Source organism: Trachurus trachurus, assembly GCF_905171665.1.
Source record: "Trachurus trachurus genome assembly, chromosome: 2".
Classification (NCBI taxonomy): Eukaryota; Metazoa; Chordata; class Actinopteri; order Carangiformes; family Carangidae; genus Trachurus; species Trachurus trachurus.
The window spans coordinates 8,210,765-8,232,066 of record NC_139914.1 but is presented as its reverse complement, the minus strand read 5'-3'; the positions used below and the strand labels follow the sequence as shown (position 1 = coordinate 8,232,066).

General features: G+C 46.1%; 1 protein-coding gene across 1 annotated transcript in view; it reads left to right on the top strand.

The window, feature by feature from the left end:
• Nucleotides 1–21,302, top strand: part of LOC311000293 (voltage-gated inwardly rectifying potassium channel KCNH7-like) — a gene marked incomplete at both ends in the record, with an annotated part of 73,447 nt that overhangs the window by 29,475 nt on the left and 22,670 nt on the right. The window contains 3 exons of the mRNA XM_083990971.1: nucleotides 9,822–10,301; nucleotides 14,251–14,465; nucleotides 19,924–20,349. Of these exons, the coding sequence (XP_083847097.1) occupies nucleotides 9,822–10,301; nucleotides 14,251–14,465; nucleotides 19,924–20,349 (1,121 nt within the window). The remainder of the gene's footprint in view (nucleotides 1–9,821; nucleotides 10,302–14,250; nucleotides 14,466–19,923; nucleotides 20,350–21,302) is intronic.

Genomic DNA, 21,302 nt, shown 5'->3' with positions numbered 1-21,302 from the left:
TGGTGTTTTTGTTCACTTCAAACTTTGAACACCAACACAACTTCGTTTCAGAGGGTAAATGATTGGTTTGGTCACACTGCAGCAGCAGCAGCAGCAGCAGCAGCAGCAGCAGCAGCAGGTTCAGATCATGCACTGAGCCACCAGTTAAATGCAAATGGAGACTTTCTGTAAACACACACTCCACTGACCCAAACCGATTGGGAGCATTTTGTCTAAAATTAGTCTTTTTCTCTCTGCTATGTGTCAGGCAGGCGGCTCAGAAAACAGAAAGATAAAGATGCTGCTCCCGCTGAGCACCAACATTTAGTTTATTTTCTCTTTTATCGCCTATTGTGTCTCTGAATGCATCTTCAGCAGCAGACACTGTAGTATCAGATACAGTCTGCTGTAGTTTTTTTTTTTTTTTTTTTAATACAAAAGGTGTGAGAAAGCTGGTTTATATTTTAGCCCAACTTCTTTGTTGGGCTAAAATAGCCCAACTTCTTTGTTTCAAATTAGACGACCTAAACAAACAGTCATGCACTAATTAGACATCAGTTTAGGCTGTAATTAGAAGTAGAGAATAAATTAACCTTAGATACTTTATATACACCAAATGATGCTCAGTCAGACACCCAGTAGTTAAATATCTTGCATCTTTTGCATCTGTTATATCTAGCTGGTGATAATGAGGAGTGTGGAGTGTTTTGGACACTTCGGTGTTGAATGCAGGAGCTGGGGTGATAGTGGACAACCTGTGCTGCCCTCCTGAGTTGTATTCAAGTCAATGATGCTGCATTTAGACTGACTTCTGGCTCTACACAGTCTAATTTAGTTAAAACACTCAGCCTGATGCTGCTGCTCAGACACCGAGTCGGGGGGGAACATGGTCTGGCATCACTGGCTCTGCAGCGGTCTCAGTCCAGACTGACTTTGAACAAGCTGCAGGCTGGATCAGAGCAGGAGCAGGATCCCTCTCTGTCTTCAAGAATCTCTTGTAGTCTCCTCTCCTCTCCTCTTTGAGAGCACCTCAAACACCCTAACATGCCTGTCTGGCTCTTAATACGAACACACTTGATCTCTTTGCACTTAATGAATAGATGAAGCACTTAGTACTTACACCAAGGTTTTCTACTCCACTGAAGCTTTTAGTGATGACCCTCATTTCTATTGTGTAGCACTAAATCATAACATATTTTACCTCAAGGCAGAATAAGGTCACAGCCTTACAGTATTATACAAAGAAACCCTGATAAATGCAAATGTAATAAGTGTCGAAGTTGTTGTGTAACTACAGTCTAATTGATGTTTGTTTACTAAAGAACATATTATATCTATTGAAAAATACGGTTAGCCTTTGTAGCCCTCACCCGTCTGTACGGTTAGCTTATGTAGCTCTCACCCGTTACTTAATGCTGATTATTGCCAAACTCAGACACGCTGACGGTTGTCCAGTGAAAGACAGAGACGATTGGAGTAGAGTTTCAGAATTTTTTTATGTAGGGTAGTTTCCACAGTGCATTGATTTATGTGGTTCTGAAATACAATGAAACATTGCAAGAAACGAATTAACAATGCAAAGAAATGACATAAGACCCTTAATCTTTAACATGAACTGAGCATGTGGATGCATTAGCATAAAGTAAGCTAAACATAGCAATTAAGCTAGCAAAAACGTGACTATCACTGATAACAACAAAACTTACATTTACATAACATAAAGCTGCAATCACATTGCACATAAATATCCAAAACTTATTACTTACATTTTTCATGCACGCACAACACTTTGGAAAACTTTCAACCCTTCTGATGTCTGTAATGGCCGCCGTGTGTCTCCGTGATCAAGATGGATGACAGCAATGGTGGGCGGGGACAGACAACTAGGAGTGTAACGTGATTGGTTGACTGTACTAACTGATTGACAGCTGAGTTAGCGAATAAGGAACTGCTAACCAAAAAGAGTAAGAAATTACATGAGGTAGATTGGCCTTTTTTACAGCCGCCCCCAGATTTCTTATGGAAATCTGCACATCATCATAAAGGCCCTATAATTAGGGGAGATCCTAATCAGGCAGTGCAGGGAGGTGAATGATCCGGGCCACTGGGCGCATGTAGCTGCGGTCCCCAACTTGTACTTTCACAGTCCGGACCCGATCATCTGATCCAGGGAGGACTTGCGAAACCCGTCCCACGGGCCAGAGCGCTCGGGGCAACTGTGGGTCTACAATCATGACCGGGGTGCCGACCTGGAGATCTGGTGCTTCTGTTTGCCATTTCTGACGTGCTTGGAGACCGGGCAGGTAGTACTTCAGAAAGTGTCTCCAGAAATGGTCTGCCAACAACTGACTGTGCCTCCATCTCCTCCGACTCAACATTTCTGACTCCGGATACACAACCTGTGGGAGTGACGCGTCTGGCCGCCCCATCAGGAGCGAATTTGGGGTTACTGGGTCCGGGTCACTGATGTCCGAGGAGGTATAGCCCAGTGGTTTTGAATTGAGGATCCCCTCAATCTCGATGAGGACCGTCCTCAGGACCTCTTCTGTCACTGACTGAGCGCCTAGGGTTACCCGCAGAGCTTGCTTGAGGGAGCGGATCTCCCTTTCCCAGCAACCACCAAAGTGCGGCGCACTTGGGGGGTTGAAGGCGAACTGGATTTGTTGGCTGGCAAGTTGGGCTTGAACTTCGGGCTGGAGAGCGGCGAAAGCCTCCTTCAGCTCCCGTTCTCCTCCCCTGAAATTCGTCCCCTGGTCGGACAGTAACTCAAATGGTTTCCCACGCCGAGCCACAAAACGCCGGAGTGCCATCAGGTAAGAGTCAGCGTCTATGCTGGTGAGGAGATCGATGTAGACTGCACGCGTCGTCATACATTTAAAGATGATGCCCCATCTTTTTTCGCTCCTGCGGCCGATCTTAACTACATAGGGGCCGAAACAGTCTACTCCAGTAGAGTAAAATGCAGGCTTGTGGAGTCGCAGTCTCGCAGGGGGCAGATCAGCCATTCTAGGAATTTGGGGGGTTCCACGCCATTTCCGACAGTCCGCACACCCTCGCTGATGACGTCGTATAGCTTCTCTACCATGGATGACCCAGTACTTCCGACGAACTTCGGCGAATACTCGCTCTGGACCTGGGTGCAATAACTTCTCGTCAAAGTCTTTGATGATCAACTTGGTGATCCAGTGCTGGGGGTCAAGCACGATCGGATGCATAGCGTCCTGATCAAGCAGAGTGCTGTGTCGCAGGCGACCTCCCACTCTGATCAATTGAGTGGTATCGTCGAACTCTGGGGCAAGGGTGACCAGGCGACTGCTACTGGGTACTGGCTTTCCTGCTCTCAGTTGTGCCACTTCAGTGGCAAAGCAATCCTGTTGGGCTTGCTGGAGAAGAGATATCTCTGCCTCCTTGAAGTCACTGGCAGAGGGGCTTCCCTCAGCCGCCCCGTGACTAGAACGTGCCGTAGCCTTCAGAAGGTCGCCGAAGGTGGTGAACTGACTGGGTTGGTTGTCCAGAGCCGATGCAGTAGTGGTGAGGCCACAGACAAGGGTTTTCCGGAACTCATCTCCTTCTGCAGGTGGAGTGACTGGCTTCTTAGCCCACTGCTCAGGAGTCCCTTGTAGGAATGATGGACCCTGGTACCACCGACTCTGCTTTCCCAGCTCAGCAAGAGTTTTCCCACGAGTAATGTCATCGGCGGGATTGCTCAAGGTGTCCACGTAGCGCCAAGCATCGCGGTCCGTCAGATCTTGGATCTCTGCTACCCTTGTGCCGACGAATACCTTAAACCTGCATGAGTCTGACTGGAGCCACGTAAGGACCGTGGTGGAGTCGGACCAAAAGATGGTTTGGCGGATGGGTAGAGAGAGCTCCGTCCAAAGCACCTTAGCTAACTGTGCCCCAGTAAGTGCAGCACATAGCTCGAGGCGAGGTATTGATTGCTGCTTCCTCGGTGCTACCCTCGACCTAGCAGTCAGGAATGCCACCTCGACCTTGCCGCTGGGGTCCTCTGTTCGGAGATAGGCCACCGAGCCATAGGCTCTTTCCGACGCATCACAAAACACGTGTATATCTCTGGCACTGGTGGGAGAGTCCATCTCCTGACTGCTGTAGCACCTAGGAAGGGCTATCTGCTGCAGGTCTGGCAGCTCACTCTGCCACCTTCTCCATGACTGGAGGAGATCCTCGGGTAACTGGGGGTCGTCCCAGTCTCTCTTCTTGGCCCAGAGCTGCTGGACTATCATCTTGGCCCTGGTGGTATATGGAACGATATAGCCCAGCGGGTCATACTGGCTAGCCAGGACCTTGTAGATGGTGCGCATGGTGACCTCAGGGCAGTCGGGAGAGCGGGACTTGTATGACAGAGTGTCGGACTGGCAGTGCCAGTGAAGCCCAAGTGCCGATTCTTGAGTGTCTGCCTGCCCTTGCGCTATCCAGCGTTCAGCACTGTCTGACCTTGCCTCAGGAGGAAGATGATGGATCACTGAGGGGACATTGGTCGCCCATTGACGCAAGTCAAAGCCTCCTTCAGCTAGGAGGTTCCGAAGCTGATCCACAAGCGCTTTGGCCTCCTCCTCAGAAGTCAGACTCAACATGCAGTTGTCCACATAGAAGGACCTTTCGACCACCTCTACGACTGCATCCCCCGAGTGGCTGCTGTCCCTGGCATGTTGTTGAAGGGCGAATGTTGCGCAGCAGGGACTGGATGTGGTGCCAAACGGGAGGACACGCCACTCGTAAACGCTGGGTGGTTCTTCGCGGTTCATATCTCTCCAGAGAAATCTTAACAGTGGCCTGTCTTCAGGGAGGAGCCTCACCTGATGAAACATCCCACGGATGTCACTGCTGATCCCAACCGAATGTTCTCTGAATCTGAGGAGAACTGCGAGCAGAGACGGACTTAGGGTAGGCCCAGGGAGCAAGAGCTCATTGAGGTTATTTCCTCGGAACTGGAATGAGCAATTGAACACTATGCGGTTCTTGCCGTTATGTTGCACCATATGGTGTGGGACGTACCAGCTAGTAGCTGTATCCTCTTCAGCGCCAGGTGCCAGTTTGACCACATAGCCAGCTTGCTCCAGCTTCTGGATCTCAGCCTTGTAGGCTTCTGCTTGATCAGGTGCCTTAGCAAGCCTCTTCTCAATGCTTCTTAACTGTGGGAGCACGGCTTCCTTTGGAGCTCGTAACTGAGGCATATTCTTGGCATGCAAGAGGGGGGTTGCATATCGTCGAACTCTGTCCACCTCGACCCTCACAGTCTTGGCCTCGAGAAGGTCTATGGCCTCCTGGTCTTGACGTGATCTGACGCTAGCCTTCTCACTACGCCATGGTAACACGTCCATCTGCCACAGTCGTTCAACCTGACTGTACAGGTCCGCAGATGAGGGGAGAGTGGATGTAAAAAGGCACTGCTGCTCAGTGAAACCATGCTTTAACTCCTGCGCGGGGCCCTGCAGCGTCCATCCAAGGCGCGTCTTAATGGCGGCTGGCCCTCCAGGTGGTCCAAGACGGACTGGTTCCACTGGCGTTATCAAGTGGGGGTAATCCGATCCGATGAGTAACAATGGCTGGGCCTCGACAAAGTGCTGTAATGGCAGTCCCTGCAGGTGGCGAAACTTGCGTTGCAAGGCGCTAACAGGGTGAGTGTGCTTGGCAAGACCCAACTGTTTCGCAGTGAACGCTCCCCGGATGTGGTACAGTCTCTTAGGTTCTGTAGCAGGAGAGATGGTGAATGAGACTGCCGCCCCATGAAGTACCTGTAGTTCCTGTCGCACTGTGCGGAGGGTTATGTCTTCTGACTGTCCCTTGAGCCCAAGTTGCTGTGCAGCCGCATGGAGGAGGATTGTGCGTTCTGATCCATCGTCCAGGATCGCAAAAGCCTCCATGGTTCTGTCTCCATCCCTCAGCAGGACCTTACTGAGCTTCAAGAGAACCTTGCGACCCGCAGCCGGCCTGTCAACGTACAGCACTTCATTGGTTGTGTTGAGTAGGACAGAGTTGGCAGCCTCAATGGGATCCTGGGATTTCTCCGGCCTTTCAGGAACTCTATCAGAAACCTCGTGGAGCACCATTAAGTGTCGGCGGTTGCAAGTTTTGCATCGCATCTTAAGGTTGCATTCCCGCGCGTGATGGTCTCGACCACAGCGCCAGCATCCGTTCTTCTCCTTAACCCAGCTCTCCTTCTGCTCACGGGTTAACCGCTGAAAGTTGGAGCAAGTATTGAGCGTGTGGTTCCCGTTATCACAGTAGGGACAGTACATTTTCACTTTGTCTTTAGTGGCAGGAGCTTTCGATTGTGCACCTGGCGGCTTTGTCTCTGTGCCGAGGAGTACAGTGGTTGCCCGGACAGCATGCTTGAGCTCCTTTCGCTGGTCTCGACCTTTTGCCTGGGGCTCCTTCCTCGAGCTGTTAGTGAACCTTGTGTTATCCTCTTGTACCTGAATCTCAAATTCCAGCCAGTCTGCCAGATCAAGCAGAGTGGGAATGGGCGTCCGGAGTGGATGGATGAAACGGCGGAAGCTGGATCTTAAGTCATGGGGGAGTTTTCCCAGGAGTCTGGAGACGTGTGATCCACACTCAAGTTCCACCTTACCTTTCCTGCCCAGCTGCTCCAACAGTCCCACTAGTGAGCGCACCCGCAGAGCGAACAGCCTGAAGGCCTTGATGTCACCACTGGCGATATTCGGACCATCCATTAGTTCAGCGATCCGCTGAAGGGCCAGCTGGTGCGGTTGCCCATACTGCTTGTCGAGAGCGGCCATCGTATCAGAATAAGGATACTTTGAGTTACAGTAGGAGTCAGCGACCAATAAGGCTTCTTCTACCTTGAGATGATCCATAAGGATCTGGAATTTGAATCTCTCATTGGCGTCGTCGGGGAGGAGGTTTTCCAGGGCAATTTTCATCCGTGAGAATTCTCTGGGATTTGGTTGAGTGAAGTCCGGTATGCTTGGAGTGGGTCCCTTATACAGCCTCAAATGGCTACTCTGGGAGGGGGGACTTAGCGATCGATACTGGGAACACCCACGGTGGGAGGGGGACACTGAACGTTCTTGGCGATAAGAGCGATGAGAGTCGCGATGGTGAGCGGAGTCTCGCCGTCTGGGTGCTTCCTGCCTATAACGATCAGCACTGGATCGACGAGAATTGGAGGAGTCCCGATGGTAGTGGGATGACCTATCCTTTACCGGCTCCTGTTGTCCGATTTCTGAGACGGGGCTGCCTGAGCGTGCAGGGGTAGCGTTGGGTCTCTTGGTTCGTGGGGCTGGAATAGGTCGGCTTAGCTCTGTCCTTGCCTCCTGCTTACCTTGCCGAGGAGCTGGGACTGGTTGTGTGGAGGAGGACCAAGAGTGATATGACGGCTCCTCTCTGTCATATCTGGACCGGGTTCGATGATCAGCATGGTCCATTTCCATCCTCGCCATTTCTAACAGCAAGGCGTCTTGCCGGCGACGGAGATATTCCATCTCCTGCCTCATTTCTTCTCTGGTGGTGTCCCAACTATCCTTTGTCACCCATCGTGGTGGTGAGTACGAGGCCTGGCTTACAGGATATGATGGTGCTCGGCCTGCTGTATATTGCCACTCGTCTTCATCCTCAGTGTAGTGACTTCGTGGTGGTGGTGATGAACGCTTCATCTGGCCTAGGTCACGGTCGTCCCGTGATGTGGCGAACGATGTCTGCGGCGCGGCGCACGCAGTAAGTTCTTCTTCGTCTGAATACTCCATGTCAATCCGCAGTGAGTCTGAATCCGGCTCGAAGGACCATGAAAAATACGGTTAGCCTTTGTAGCCCTCACCCGTCTGTACGGTTAGCTTATGTAGCTCTCACCCGTTACTTAATGCTGATTATTGCCAAACTCAGACACGCTGACGGTTGTCCAGTGAAAGACAGAGACGATTGGAGTAGAGTTTCAGAATTTTTTTATGTAGGGTAGTTTCCACAGTGCATTGATTTATGTGGTTCTGAAATACAATGAAACATTGCAAGAAACGAATTAACAATGCAAAGAAATGACATAAGACCCTTAATCTTTAACATGAACTGAGCATGTGGATGCATTAGCATAAAGTAAGCTAAACATAGCAATTAAGCTAGCAAAAACGTGACTATCACTGATAACAACAAAACTTACATTTACATAACATAAAGCTGCAATCACATTGCACATAAATATCCAAAACTTATTACTTACATTTTTCATGCACGCACAACACTTTGGAAAACTTTCAACCCTTCTGATGTCTGTAATGGCCGCCGTGTGTCTCCGTGATCAAGATGGATGACAGCAATGGTGGGCGGGGACAGACAACTAGGAGTGTAACGTGATTGGTTGACTGTACTAACTGATTGACAGCTGAGTTAGCGAATAAGGAACTGCTAACCAAAAAGAGTAAGAAATTACATGAGGTAGATTGGCCTTTTTTACATCTATAGTTTTGTACAGACTCCAGATCTTTCTCTTTTCCAGAATTGTATTTAAAGTGGTGATGCATACAACGATATATTGATGGTTTTAAGGAGCAAAGGCCATCTCAAAGTAGAGGGTCAGTGAGCCAATCAGAAGAGACGAGGGCTCTGAGCCTCTCTTCTGATTGGCTCACAGATCAGGTGTGTATATAACAGAACAGATCTATAAGTAAAGCAAGAAAAAAAGAAAATCAGAGTAACCAAATCCTGCAAGGTTGGATGATGGCTCTGTGTGGGCGTGGCCACTACTTTGTTGTGACATCACAAAGTCACAGGAAGTCCTTTTTAAAGGCTCAGTATCTGAATACAGGCTGTGTGCATTTCTCTGTGGACTGAGGTTTTGATACTTTCACAGTAATAATATAGAAACTAGAGCTTATTTATGATAGATACATTTAAAAAAAAGACACTGACATCTCACTTCATCCTTTAAAGGAGCTTTAGATTCTTTAAATATGCTCTTCCTTTTGCTTCCTTGCATTGAAGGACTGTGAAAGGATTCTGATATGTAGGACATATGTTCATGCAACTAAATGATTCACAACATGCAGGCCATGGCTTGCCGTCCATATGTGAAATCCTGTGAGCGTGACTCTCTCTCTCTCTCTCATGACATGTTTGCATACATCGCCACATATACAGCCAAATGGAGAATGTGAACGTTGTGCATACTGTGCGTATGTAGCCGTTGTGTTCACTTAAAGACGCTTTAACTTTTATATTCTGCGTTAACAACTGACTGTTAAAGCCAGCAGTATTTTTAAATATCACTTTGTCTCCGTTGCACTTTCCTTCATCTCCCCAGGAGCTATCAATCACTCATTAAAATCCGGCACATACTCCGTTATAGGTCTGACTCCTCAGTGCACTTTCCCATTATAATATTTCAGCGAATGTCCTCCTTCATGAATAATTGAGGGAAATTGAAGATTGAACTCATGCCTGAGGCGGAGTGGGCATTTGTTTTGATCTGCCAGGGTCTTTTAAAGAAAAAGCCGCATTGGCAGACTTTTTCCGTGCTATTGGCAAACAAGTGCGAGTTATCAGCGGGGATGTTTAAGACTGCGAGCGAGCTGTGGTACAAACACACGCCACGGAAAACACAACACAAGGTCAGTGGGGGTTATGTGGATCCCAGTGGCTCATTAAAAACCACAGCGCACTGTTTTTTTTTGGTCTCACTGCTACCAAATGATTTCATGATAATTGAGTGACGATGATGTCGCTCAAGGGCGCTCCGCACTCGGTGTTATTGGTCACCATAAACTGTTGTCAGATGCGGCGTTGGTATGGATTAATATGACAGTAATATATTCAGTGTGTCACTTTTTAATCTCATTCTCATCTCTCTCTCTCTCTCTTCTGCTCTTCAGGGAAAGGGAGATTCTTTCGTTTCCGTTTCCCGGCCTTACCTCTCCTGGGCATCAGCAAGCAGTCCCTGCCCCAGGAGGACCCGGACGCCGTCATGGTGGACTCGCCGCGCCACAGCGACGGCTCGGTGGCCACGCACGACTACCAGCTCCCCACCACCCGCGAGAGCTGCAGCCCCTCCTACGCTAACGACACCCGCGCCCTCATCGGCCCCAGCCACTGCTCCACGCCCGTCTCGGGGCCGCTGGACCACTCGTCGCCCAAGGGGCCCTGGGACAGGATATACCCGGACCAGGCCATTGACCAGACCCAACAGCAGAGCCGGGACGACACGTTTGTTGCTCCTCCGTCGATCCCGGGCCTCACTCCCACCGCCTCCAGAGAGAGCGTGTGCAGCATTCGGAGAGCCTCGTCGGTACACGACATAGAGGGCTTCGGGTCCAACTCGAAGTCGGCGTTCAGAGACAGACATGCGAGTGAAGGTAGGGCTCTCCCGCTGACAGTGACACCCACATGTCGTCTTTTACTTTAGAAAAAAAGGAGGTATTTATTGAAAATTTTGAAAAAATGGATTAGGCCTACATATGTCTCTGATTGTACTATCATTAAAGGGATAGTTCAACATTTTGGCAAATTGGCCCATTGCCCTAATCCCTATAGTCTTAGCAGTAGGTTCGTTACCTTTAATTGTCGGTGCAAGCTGTTTTTAGAACGGCGGAGCAGAGCCGTGAGCTGCTCAGAGCTACGCTACGGAGGCTCATGGGATTTCTTGGTTTCCTGCATCAAACTCATCAAATACACAATCCAACAACTCCAAAACGCTCTGGTGGACAAGTTGTGACCTGCACATTCACCACGCTATGAGATAATAACAGAACGATACGAGACAGAGTTGTTTTCGAGGTAAATTCATGCAAAACGAACGAACCTGCTCCTAAAACTATAGGGATTATGGCAATGGGCCAATTTGCTAAAATGTTGAACTATCCCTTTAATACTTATATACTTTGTTTACTCTTATTGCTTACTTTTTTGACTGGAGGTATTTACCAGTCTCTTTATGTACGTTTTTACTTTCCCCCTGATATTTTTCCTATCTATAGGTCTTTGTGTTCATTGTTTGATTGATTGCTTGTTTGTTTATATACAAAATCAAAAATCTATAAAAGTAAATGACCAAAAAAGAATAGGAGATGTGAGATATGGCGTCTTAATCAGCTTTTTAATGAGTGATCATCTGCACTGGGTGCTATCGATCTTCCCTTGAGTCTAAATCACTTATTAGCCTTTTGGCCTTCCTTTGGTTGAAGGGTAGAGGTGTCGCCGACGGGCCTGGCTTCTCCTACAACCACCCCCTTATCTCCCGTCCTCATTCAGATAGCTCCCAGTGGGTGACAGAGTAATACATCTACTTCACTGTAATGAATTTTTCATGGGGACACTAGTGGCAGTTTAATGCCAGACCCCATTTGTCATGATAGAAACCCAGAGATTTTTTTCCTCTCATTACCACTCCCCCCTTCCCTCTTGTTTTTTCTTTCTTCCCCCATGCCGTGTTGCCGTCGTCGTCGCAGACAATGGCCGCAATATCAAAGGTAACGCAACAACACCAACAGCTGCTGCCTGCTGCATTTTGAGTTGACTGCCTGTTGGATAAGATATGAAGCCTGCCTGCTGCATGAGTTGCTCCGCGTCACTGAGGTTTATGTTGAATGCAGATTCCCCCGGTGGATGACTGACAGCGTGTGTGTGTATGTGTGTTAGTGAAGTTCTTTTGGTTTTGGAGCCTCGAAGCGCACGCGAAAGCACTAAATGACTAAGTCCCAGTGCACGACGTGTCCTGCTGAACCTCAGCCAGGCGCCCGGGGGGGAAAGGCTCAGTGAAAAAAAAACTAAATAAATAAAACCAAAAAAAATAACAAACGATGACAACATTGACCTCTGCACGCGCTTGCATGGAGCAACACACATTAAATCCCTTTTCTTGCTTTAGCTCGTTGAAGAAAATCAATGAACGTGAAACTTCCCACTGTCTGCAACCTCTGTTTTTCGTCTCTTAGCGAATGAAAAAGAATCCCGACTGTATTTCCATTTAAATCCTACTACACACTCTTCATCTTTTTCCTTTTATTTATTTATGTATTGACATGCAGGGGAACTGTGGCAGAGCTTACGCTGCATGCATCTCATCCTATATCTCCTGATAACCAAATATGGTCACTTCCTCTCTGGGATCTTCTTCATTTTTTATCTCTAACTGACCAATAATGATGATACAAGTGTGTGGACTCCTCCTGATAAATGCATAAATGTGATATTATTACTGTCCCTGCAATCCAACCGCCCCACTCTCCCCTTTACCTCCTATTTCTTTCTCTCCTGGTTTGCCAGTGTCTCGCTCCTGGATGGCTGGGGGTATGGCTTCAGCTTTTCCTTTTCAGTTATTCTTTCACCACTGCAGTGATGTTTCTTTACTGTGGCATGTATTGACGCTGCGCATGCACTCTCTCATCCTCAGCTGTCTGTTTCTCCGTCCTTGACTCTCAATCACTGTGTTGTACTTTGTGAAAAGGAAGGAAAGGGGAGAGGAGGGGTTGAATCAGCAAATCTCTCTTTGTTTTTTTCACTTTTAATCACCTTCAATTAAGGCCACATGTGTAGTGTCTGTAGTGCTGTCACGTACGTGTTGCGGTGTTGAATGCTTTCACAACAGGCAGAGTCAGATTTTATGATGCTGCCCTGCGTGGGATCATCACGTTTTTTATTCTAACACTCATCAGTGTGGTGCATGAATGCTGAATGAATGCACTAGTAGAGTGTTATTCACTGCGGTGAGAGTGAACAATGCTCATTGCAAAAGAAAGCCAAAAGAATCACAAGTAGTAAACCTTACCACTATTTATCTGAAAATTCAAGGACTTAGTTGATTATTATTACAATGCAAACTGTGAACAAAGCTATAAACAAACTTCTTCCTCCACATGTCCAAAACCTGTTTAAAATGAGGGAGACCAGATAAAACCAAAGAAAAACCAAAGACTCAAACCAATGTAAAAAAAAAATAAATCATTGTGTATCTGTTAAAGGAGTTAACATCTGGAACAACTGTCCTGAAAACATGAAATTATGCAGCACACTAGCCAGCTTTAAGTATAAACAGTGCAGCTACTGGTGCAACTGCAGTCACTGCATATACTAAGGTTATTATAGTTTTAAAGTTTTCATTAGTTTTTATTTTTATTTAGTTTTTCAGTTTGCTTTTCTTTTTTTATTTCATTAAGTGATTAAGCCGTTTTAGTTTGGTTTTATTTGAGGAAAGCCTTGATTTGTAGAGAAAGCGATTAACTTTTCCCTTTTCCCATCACTCCTCATCACGATATATCTACTTTTATCTACCTAAATCTTATAATACCAGTACAAATAAAATAATGCAATTCAGTTTTAATTTAGTTTTGCATAGTTCATTGTAGCTTTCAATTCATTTTAAATATTTAATACTAAATTATCTTTTCACGGCTAGATTTAGTGAACAATAACCCTCCTTCATACCAACATTTTAAGACTAAGGCCCAGTTGCATAAAACACCTTGAAACTTCAGGTTTAATCTGTCTGTGGGCTAAGGGATTTATTTAAGGGTGTTTTACAGAATCTTCTAAAAGCTTGATTTTCCTAATGAATTTATTACCATAAACGTTTTCCTTATGCAGTTAAAGATAGAGGTTAGGGATACTCAGTTTGAGGGTTTTTTGTTTTGTGCAACTCTTTTTATTTCAGGGAATAATCAGCAGACTTTTATGAAATGTGTCATGTCAGAGATGTTTTTGATTCAACGGGTCTAACGGGCATGTTTTTGAAAGCAGAATTATTGAAATAATAAATAAATAAGAAAATATGAAATTGTTCTGTATTTCATATTTTCTGGAATAGATTTAAATTTAAAATATAGTGACCTATGAGTGTGAACTGAACCGAGATCCTGCTCTTGTGAATTGTGAACTTGCACAACAACAACAACAACACTGTCACTCACGACGACGTCCAGGCTCCATCACGCAGATCGATGAGTTGACGTTTGCATTCATTGAATCATTCCTTTTCTTCCACCGACGGTGTTCCTCATCATCTTTTAATGAGAAACTGTAAAAAGGCCTGTTCATCCTAGACGGGTCAACCAGCGGGTGTGGAGTTTGTATTTCAGTATCTGTGCTATTCTCAGTGTTGTCGTGTTGTGGTTGAACTCGCTCCAGCAGTAAAGGCCACCTCATCCTCACGAGCCATGTCACAACAATCGAACGAACACCACACACCGTGCTCTGGTGTCGGCAAATCACAGACAAAGCCTGTTAGATCAACAGCAGCCCGAGCGTGGTGCGAGAGAGACACGGCAGCTTTCTTCAAACAATGACGCTTTCTCTCTCTCTTCTTTTCAGGGCCACTCAGCCAGATCAAATCCAGCCTGCTGGGCTCCACCTCCGACTCCAACCTCAACAAGTACAGCACCATCAACAAGATCCCCCTCATCACGCTCAATTTCTCCGAGGCCAACAACGAGAAGAAGTGCCCCTCGCCTCCGTCCTCGGAAAAAACCATCATCGCCCCCAAAGTCAAAGACCGCACACACATCGTAGCCGACAAGGTCACGCAGGTAAAAAGCACTGTGCTCAGTGTTAAGTGACATACTCAACCCTTTATACACTAGCAACTAGCAAACACTCACATACTGACTTTAATATGTAAAAATGAGGCACTTCAGATGTCATACTTCCAACTTTGAAGCGGAGGAAAGAAAATATTTCATATTATTTCACCAAAACAGATTTATGTCTCTTTTTTTGACACATTTTTTTAGTGCTTTAGCCCTCAACAGAAGCTACCGACACACTGCGTTGTCTGGCTGCGTCCGGCTTGTTTGTTTTTCTCTAAAGTAATCACAAATGTCTTGAAAGCAGCACCTGGCAGGGGAAGTGGAGGGAGAAGGGAAGAAGAAATAGGAGGAGGAGCCCAAACACCCACCACCTGCACTAGACAAGCTCAGACACAGTCAGTCAGTTCTGCTCTCAAATAAATGGAAAGAAGCAAATGAAGCATATTCCATCTCTATGAACACCAGCCCAGAAAAAACATCCCTCACACCACTCATGATATTATTATTCTTATTCTTATTATTATTATCATCAGTGCTGCATAAAGCCCATTATCCGACCATCTGTTTGCGGATTAAAGTTTCTCGTCGTAGTTATGATGGAGACTTTTCTGTTCCCTGGAGCTAAAAATAGAAAATAATTAAAAAGTAACAGGAGTAAAACTTCAACATGAATTTACTTTATGATTCATTTTCCACCGTTTTATTGACCATCTGCGGTTTTTTCGCAGACTGGAGAGGAGCGACAGTGTTCATCATCATACAGTAGTATCAATTACTATCATCACAAATCACACTCGCAGTGACACCGCACACACACATTTGAGCCTCAGAATGATTAATTGAAACTCAAGGGGTCTGATACGTAAAACGGCGGAGGTGTCTGTCTCTCGCGGCGGATAACCAGGGATCCTCTTACTGCTGCCAGACGGCATCAGAGCAGAGCTCAGGCCACCAACTCTAGAGTTACTGACAAGGTTAGAGGTCATTCTCACCTTCCCTGTCAGGGCGGAGAGCCGCCGCCGCTGCATGCTGGGTAGGGACTGGAAGTTTAATGTATCCTCAGGGGTGGGCCGACGCCGAAGCCCCAAACCGCTGATTAGGTCTCGGTTTTGCATTTTGCCCATTAACCGGTGTAACAGAGAGAGGGCGCGGAGGTCGACCCCTGTTTGCAGCTGCAGGTGAAGGTCCTAGACCGAAGGAACCCAGAGGCACAGACACAGACACACGGAGCGGACTGCACCGACCTCTCCGCACAGCATGAAAGTCAAAGTTATTAAGCAGCAGAGGGGGCAGCCTCGTTAATGTGCTTTTAATGGACTTTGGAGCATGTGGCAGCAGCAGAGGAGCTGCAATGAAAACCAGCTGCTGGTGGTGGTGTGAGTTTATTCAATCCTGTTAATTTCACAGGAATCAGAATAGTTAGTTAGTTAGTTTCAGTTTATTTCTGAAATAAAAGAAATAAGAAATAATACAGCAATGGACAGACATAACAATAAATACTTTACAAAGACAACACATGAAAAATAAAAATAGTTGAAAATTGAAAAAACTCCCACCCCCTATTCATAAATTAACTATCAAGCTTCCTTGTCATTATAATCTATACAATAAGTTAATTTAGCTGGATTTATTCTAATATATTATCACTAATCTTTATCTCTTATCTCTAATATATAGACATGTACATATACAAAGACAAACTGAAGGTAACACCAACAGAGCAAGTAAATACCCAAATCTTCTTTGTACTTCTTTTTGAACTGGATTATGTTTGAACATTCAAACTTTTCTATAGTTTAATGGGCTCTATGCACACCCCCTTCCCTTCTGATGAATCATTTCAGAATATAACCAGGCAATGAATTGTTTGCCGCTTTAAATATTATTTGTGCTGTTTGTAGAACAACAAGATAAAAGTAAAAACAAGTAGAAAGTCACTGGTTGACTGTCCAAAAGTTTTATTTCCAACGATAAGAAGCAGCAGGATCAGAGCTGACACTGAACTGCGCCCAAATTGAACAGTTAAACAGCAGCCAGATACTCGCTTCATTCCTCTCCTCCTCCTCCTCCTCCTCCTCCTCCACCGTGTTTCCTGTCACTCTGCGCTGTCTGTTAATATACCATTTAATGTGCTGTCACACTGTTATCTCCTCCTTCCTTGTGTATACAATTACTGCTCTGTTTGGAGATTGTCAGGCGGAGCGGCGTCAGACACACGCTGCCGAGGATATACGCTCACGCACACTGTGATGCATTTATACCGACGATAACTAACAACAGAGAGATAATCCGTGGATGATTTGCGTGTAATCCCGTGTTGCACAGTTTTTTGGGGGTGTGGAGACAGACACCTGCCTGTGAGGAACGCAGATGTCTTGAAATCAGCTCAGATGCTGAGATGGAGGCGTCTGAGAGCCGAACAGACGGAGAGCTGGACGACTGAGAAAGAAAGCAGACTTCACCTGCTGTTCCCTCTGGATGCCGTCCCTCTTACTTTCCACGAACGTCCTCATTTAATCTAAACATCTCTGCGTTATCTAAAGCCGAATCAGGAATCAGTGCGAACCACATATCTAATGAGGGGGGGGGACGCCACGTGACGGAGCGCAGAAACATGAAACAGCTCCACTCTTATAAATAATAGCCTAGCCCCCGACCATGCAGGCCGAGCGAGAAGAACCGGAGAAGGGGAGAAAGCTAACGCTCATTTGCATGTCGTCTGAAGCCGAGCCAAGCGCAGAATGAGCCTCGCATTATCCCACCAGAGAGTTCATTTGCGCCAGGCGCGCGTAGCTACAGTAGGGCGGTTAAATAATTAAGACGGGGGATCTTTTATTCAGACACACATTGGCTACGACACGTTAATCCAGGACTGACGCTCTGCCAACCAAACGAGTCCTCGCAGGCTTCCCAGCAGGCCGAGGGGCTGATGTATGCACCTCAGGCTGGAGCAAAGCAAGAATGACCATCTTTGTTTGTATCATCACTATTGATGCTAAACTTGCAGTGGACTGAAGCGTGATGTCTCTCTCCTCTCATAATTTGTCTTTTCTAACAGAAATCATTAGAGAAAACAAGAAATCCAAGCAAGCACACTTATTTAAAAGTCAATAGCGATTACGAATCGACTTGTGACTGTAACGAAACAAGCAGTCGCTTTTTAATGAATTATGAAAAACACGTTCCCCTCTGCCTGTGCTCGTGGTTTCCGGTCGATTTCAAGGTTAACATCCAACGGCATCATCTTCATCTTCATCCCCATCATCAGTCGTCTCCTCTCAGTCACAGGGGTTGAGAAGGCAAACAGGCCAGAGATAAACAGACAATGCAATGCAATGAGTGATCAATCAGTCAATCCATCAGGCAGCTCAAAGTGCTTCACATGATAAAAACAATAAACATAGGGGACACATATTGGGAGACACACATACATTCACATTCACACAATCATTTTTAAAACATTGGAATTTAGAGGCATCGAGGAAACGCTATCTTACACTTAATCGCTTGCAATGGGGAAAACACTAGAGTAGATAAAATGAAGTCAAATAGATAGGTGTAATAGGATAAAATAGAGTAAGAATGAATTAATTAGAATAGAATAAAAAAAAGATAATAATAATAATAAATGAATAAAATAGGTAAAGTACAATAGATAGATGATGGATGCCAATGTAGTGGAAGTTCCTCCTGCCACATTGTTATTGTCTCTCTGCCCTTGCAGCTCATGCGTTTTACCTGCCTCTCTCTCTCTCTCTATTTGGTTTCCTCCTCAGAGCTTCAATAATCAGCAGCCAAAGGAGCCACGGCCTTAAAAAAAAAAGAAAAAAAAATGCTTACTGCCTATTGAAGTGTCAGGCACTTAGATGAATAGATGTGTCCTCTGCCCGCACCTGTAATTACCTGCAAGTCGTTGAGACTCTTATCCGAAATGGTCCGTGGTGCTGCTGTAATACTGATGTTAAAAGCCGTCGGGGTGTATATGGTAACTGCAATAACAGAGATAATGACGGTGACACAGGCTCGTCGTCGCTCCGTCGACGGCTGCGACTTCCACACTCGACGCTAAACGTGATTTTCTGCAGACAGTCGGTGCAGACTCCTGAACAGTTCCTCACACAACTTCCCACATATCCCATCACGATAAATCGCTGTAATCTCAGGACTTTCTGCCTGGTCCTGAATAAAAAAAATAGATTTAATGCATAGTTTAAATTCTGAAATTATTAGACTAGAAGCAGTTTTCTCATCCCTCACCTACCACATGAATGATTTATATCTGAGGAGAGCAGAATCGCTGCCTCAGGTCACCTGCTTCTCTGTTTCAGCAACAATGAAATGCATTAGGATTGTACAGTACGTACAGTAGGCACAATGCTGCAGCATATATCAACAAGCATGACCTTTATTACACACCATTACCTAACCATGTGCCACAAATGTCATTCTGCTTATTAACAATGCAAAAGCACAGATACGCCAGTTCATGTTTGCTCATGTTGACCTGCATTTACATTTCACTGAATTTCACTGATTTAAAACCTTCTCAGGTCTGTAAGCAGTGTGAGTGTATTGGTGGCTGTATTAGTATTGATCCTTGTAGCACTCCTCTTTCATGATAATGAGTAAACTAATCCTCATTATGCAAACTTGGCAAAGTGCTTCTTTAAAGGGATAGTTCAACATTTTGGCAAATCCCTATAGTTTTAGCAGTAGGTTCGTTACCTTTAATTGTCGGTGCAAACTATTTTTAGATCGGTGGAGCAGAGTTGCGAGCTGCTCAGAGCTATGCTATGGAGGCTCATCAAACTCATCAAATACACAATCCAACAACTCCAAAATGCTCTGGTGGACAAGTTGTGACTTGCACATTCACCACGCTATGAGATAATAACAGAACGTTACCAGACAGAGTTGTTTTAGAGGTAAATTCATGCAAAACCACCGATGCGCATTCCCGTCGGGGGCAGTTTTTCGGCAAACAGTCTCTGCATTTACCTCTAAAACAACTCTGTCTGGTAACGTTCTGTTATTATCTCATAGCGTGGTGAATGTGCAGGTCACAACTTGTCCACCAGAGCATTTTGGAGTTGTTGGATTGTGTATTTGATGAGTTTGATGAGGGAAACCAAGAAATCCCATTAACCTCCATAGCGTAGCTCTGAGCAGCTCGCGGCTCTGTTCCGCCGTTCTAAAAATAGCTTGTACCGACAATTAAAGGTAACAAACCTACTACTAAAACTATAGGGATTACGGCAATGGGCCAATTTGCCAAAAATGTTGAACTATCCCTTTATACCAGTAACCTTGGCAGTGAATAAGAATTGTGATTGAAATTAAAAATTTTAAAAAAGGTGAGATGACACTCTCTCCTCTCTAAGATATGAAGCAGTGAAATGAATCCTCCAACATCTCACTGAGTAACAAGTGACAAATTCTCCGTCCTCCTCCTCTCCAGGTTCTGTCTCTGGGGGCCGACGTGTTGCCCGAGTACAAGCTGCAGACGCCGCGCATGGACAAGTGGACCATCCTTCACTACAGCCCCTTCAAAGCGGTGTGGGACTGGCTCATCCTGCTGCTGGTCATCTACACGGCCATCTTCACGCCCTACTCGGCCGCCTTCCTCCTCAACGACATCGAGGAGCAGCGGCGGCGGGAGTGCGGCTACTCGTGCTCGCCGCTCAACGTGGTGGACCTGATCGTGGACATCATGTTCATCGTGGACATCCTCATCAACTTCAGGACCACGTACGTCAACATCAACGAGGAGGTGGTCAGCCACCCGGCCAAGATCGCCATCCACTACTTCAAAGGCTGGTTCCTCATAGACATGGTGGCCGCCATCCCCTTCGACCTGCTCATCTTCGGCTCCGGATCAGATGAGGTGAGTCAACAAATGAGTTAATCGATTTGAATTCGACAGAAATAAGCAGAAAGACTAAACCGAACCTCAGAGAACGATATAAAGTTGAACGTTTTCACACTTTTCACAAAACTTTTCATTAACAAACCTATTCAGACACGTTCCTGCAGTGGTGCAGTATGTTTTTATTATTATTAATCCTCTAATTATCCCTGAGATGGGGCTAAAACCTGACTATGGAAAAATATATTGACTCATTTGGCAGGTTCACACATCTATAAATATATATACAAGGTCTCATAGTTGATACTGTGTCCAAGGACAAAGAAGACGACATGAAATCCAAGGAAGTTGAGAAAAGGAGAGGTTATAATTTCTAAAGCCTTTTCCCTGGAGCACAGAGGTCTCATTAATTGTGAAATGGACGACGTGCAGAAGCAGGACTCTTTGCAGAGAACTGAGTAACGAGGCAAACACAGGAACTTGGCCGGGGATAGTACAGATGTCACCGAGCTTCAGAAGAGAACCTGCCGAAAGGACAAGCGTCCCCTCAATCGGGTCTCTGTGGTGGAGTGGCGAGACAGACGGCGCCGGAACAGCCAGGCTCGGAGTTTGCCAAACAGCAAAAGACGACGGAGACCAGGAGGAAAAGGATTCTGCAGGTCTGACGAGACAGAAACTGAACCCGTCGTCGGGCAGAGCTCCAAATGTTACCTGGCAGGGGACGGACGGGGTTAGAAGTGATGGAAGCAGCCAAATACAAAGAGGTTTGTGCTCCAGACCTGGAGTCTGGGACACGCTGACAAGTCTCTGACCGTCCTTGAGCGGCCCAGACGTTCAACCCCATAGAAGATCTGCAGAGACGCTTTACAGATGCTGCACATCCAACATGATGGAGGAGTAGAATAAAATGTCCCCTGGATGAAGCTTGTGGAGTTTCTCTACAGAGAGCTGGATAAAGGATCTGAACGCTT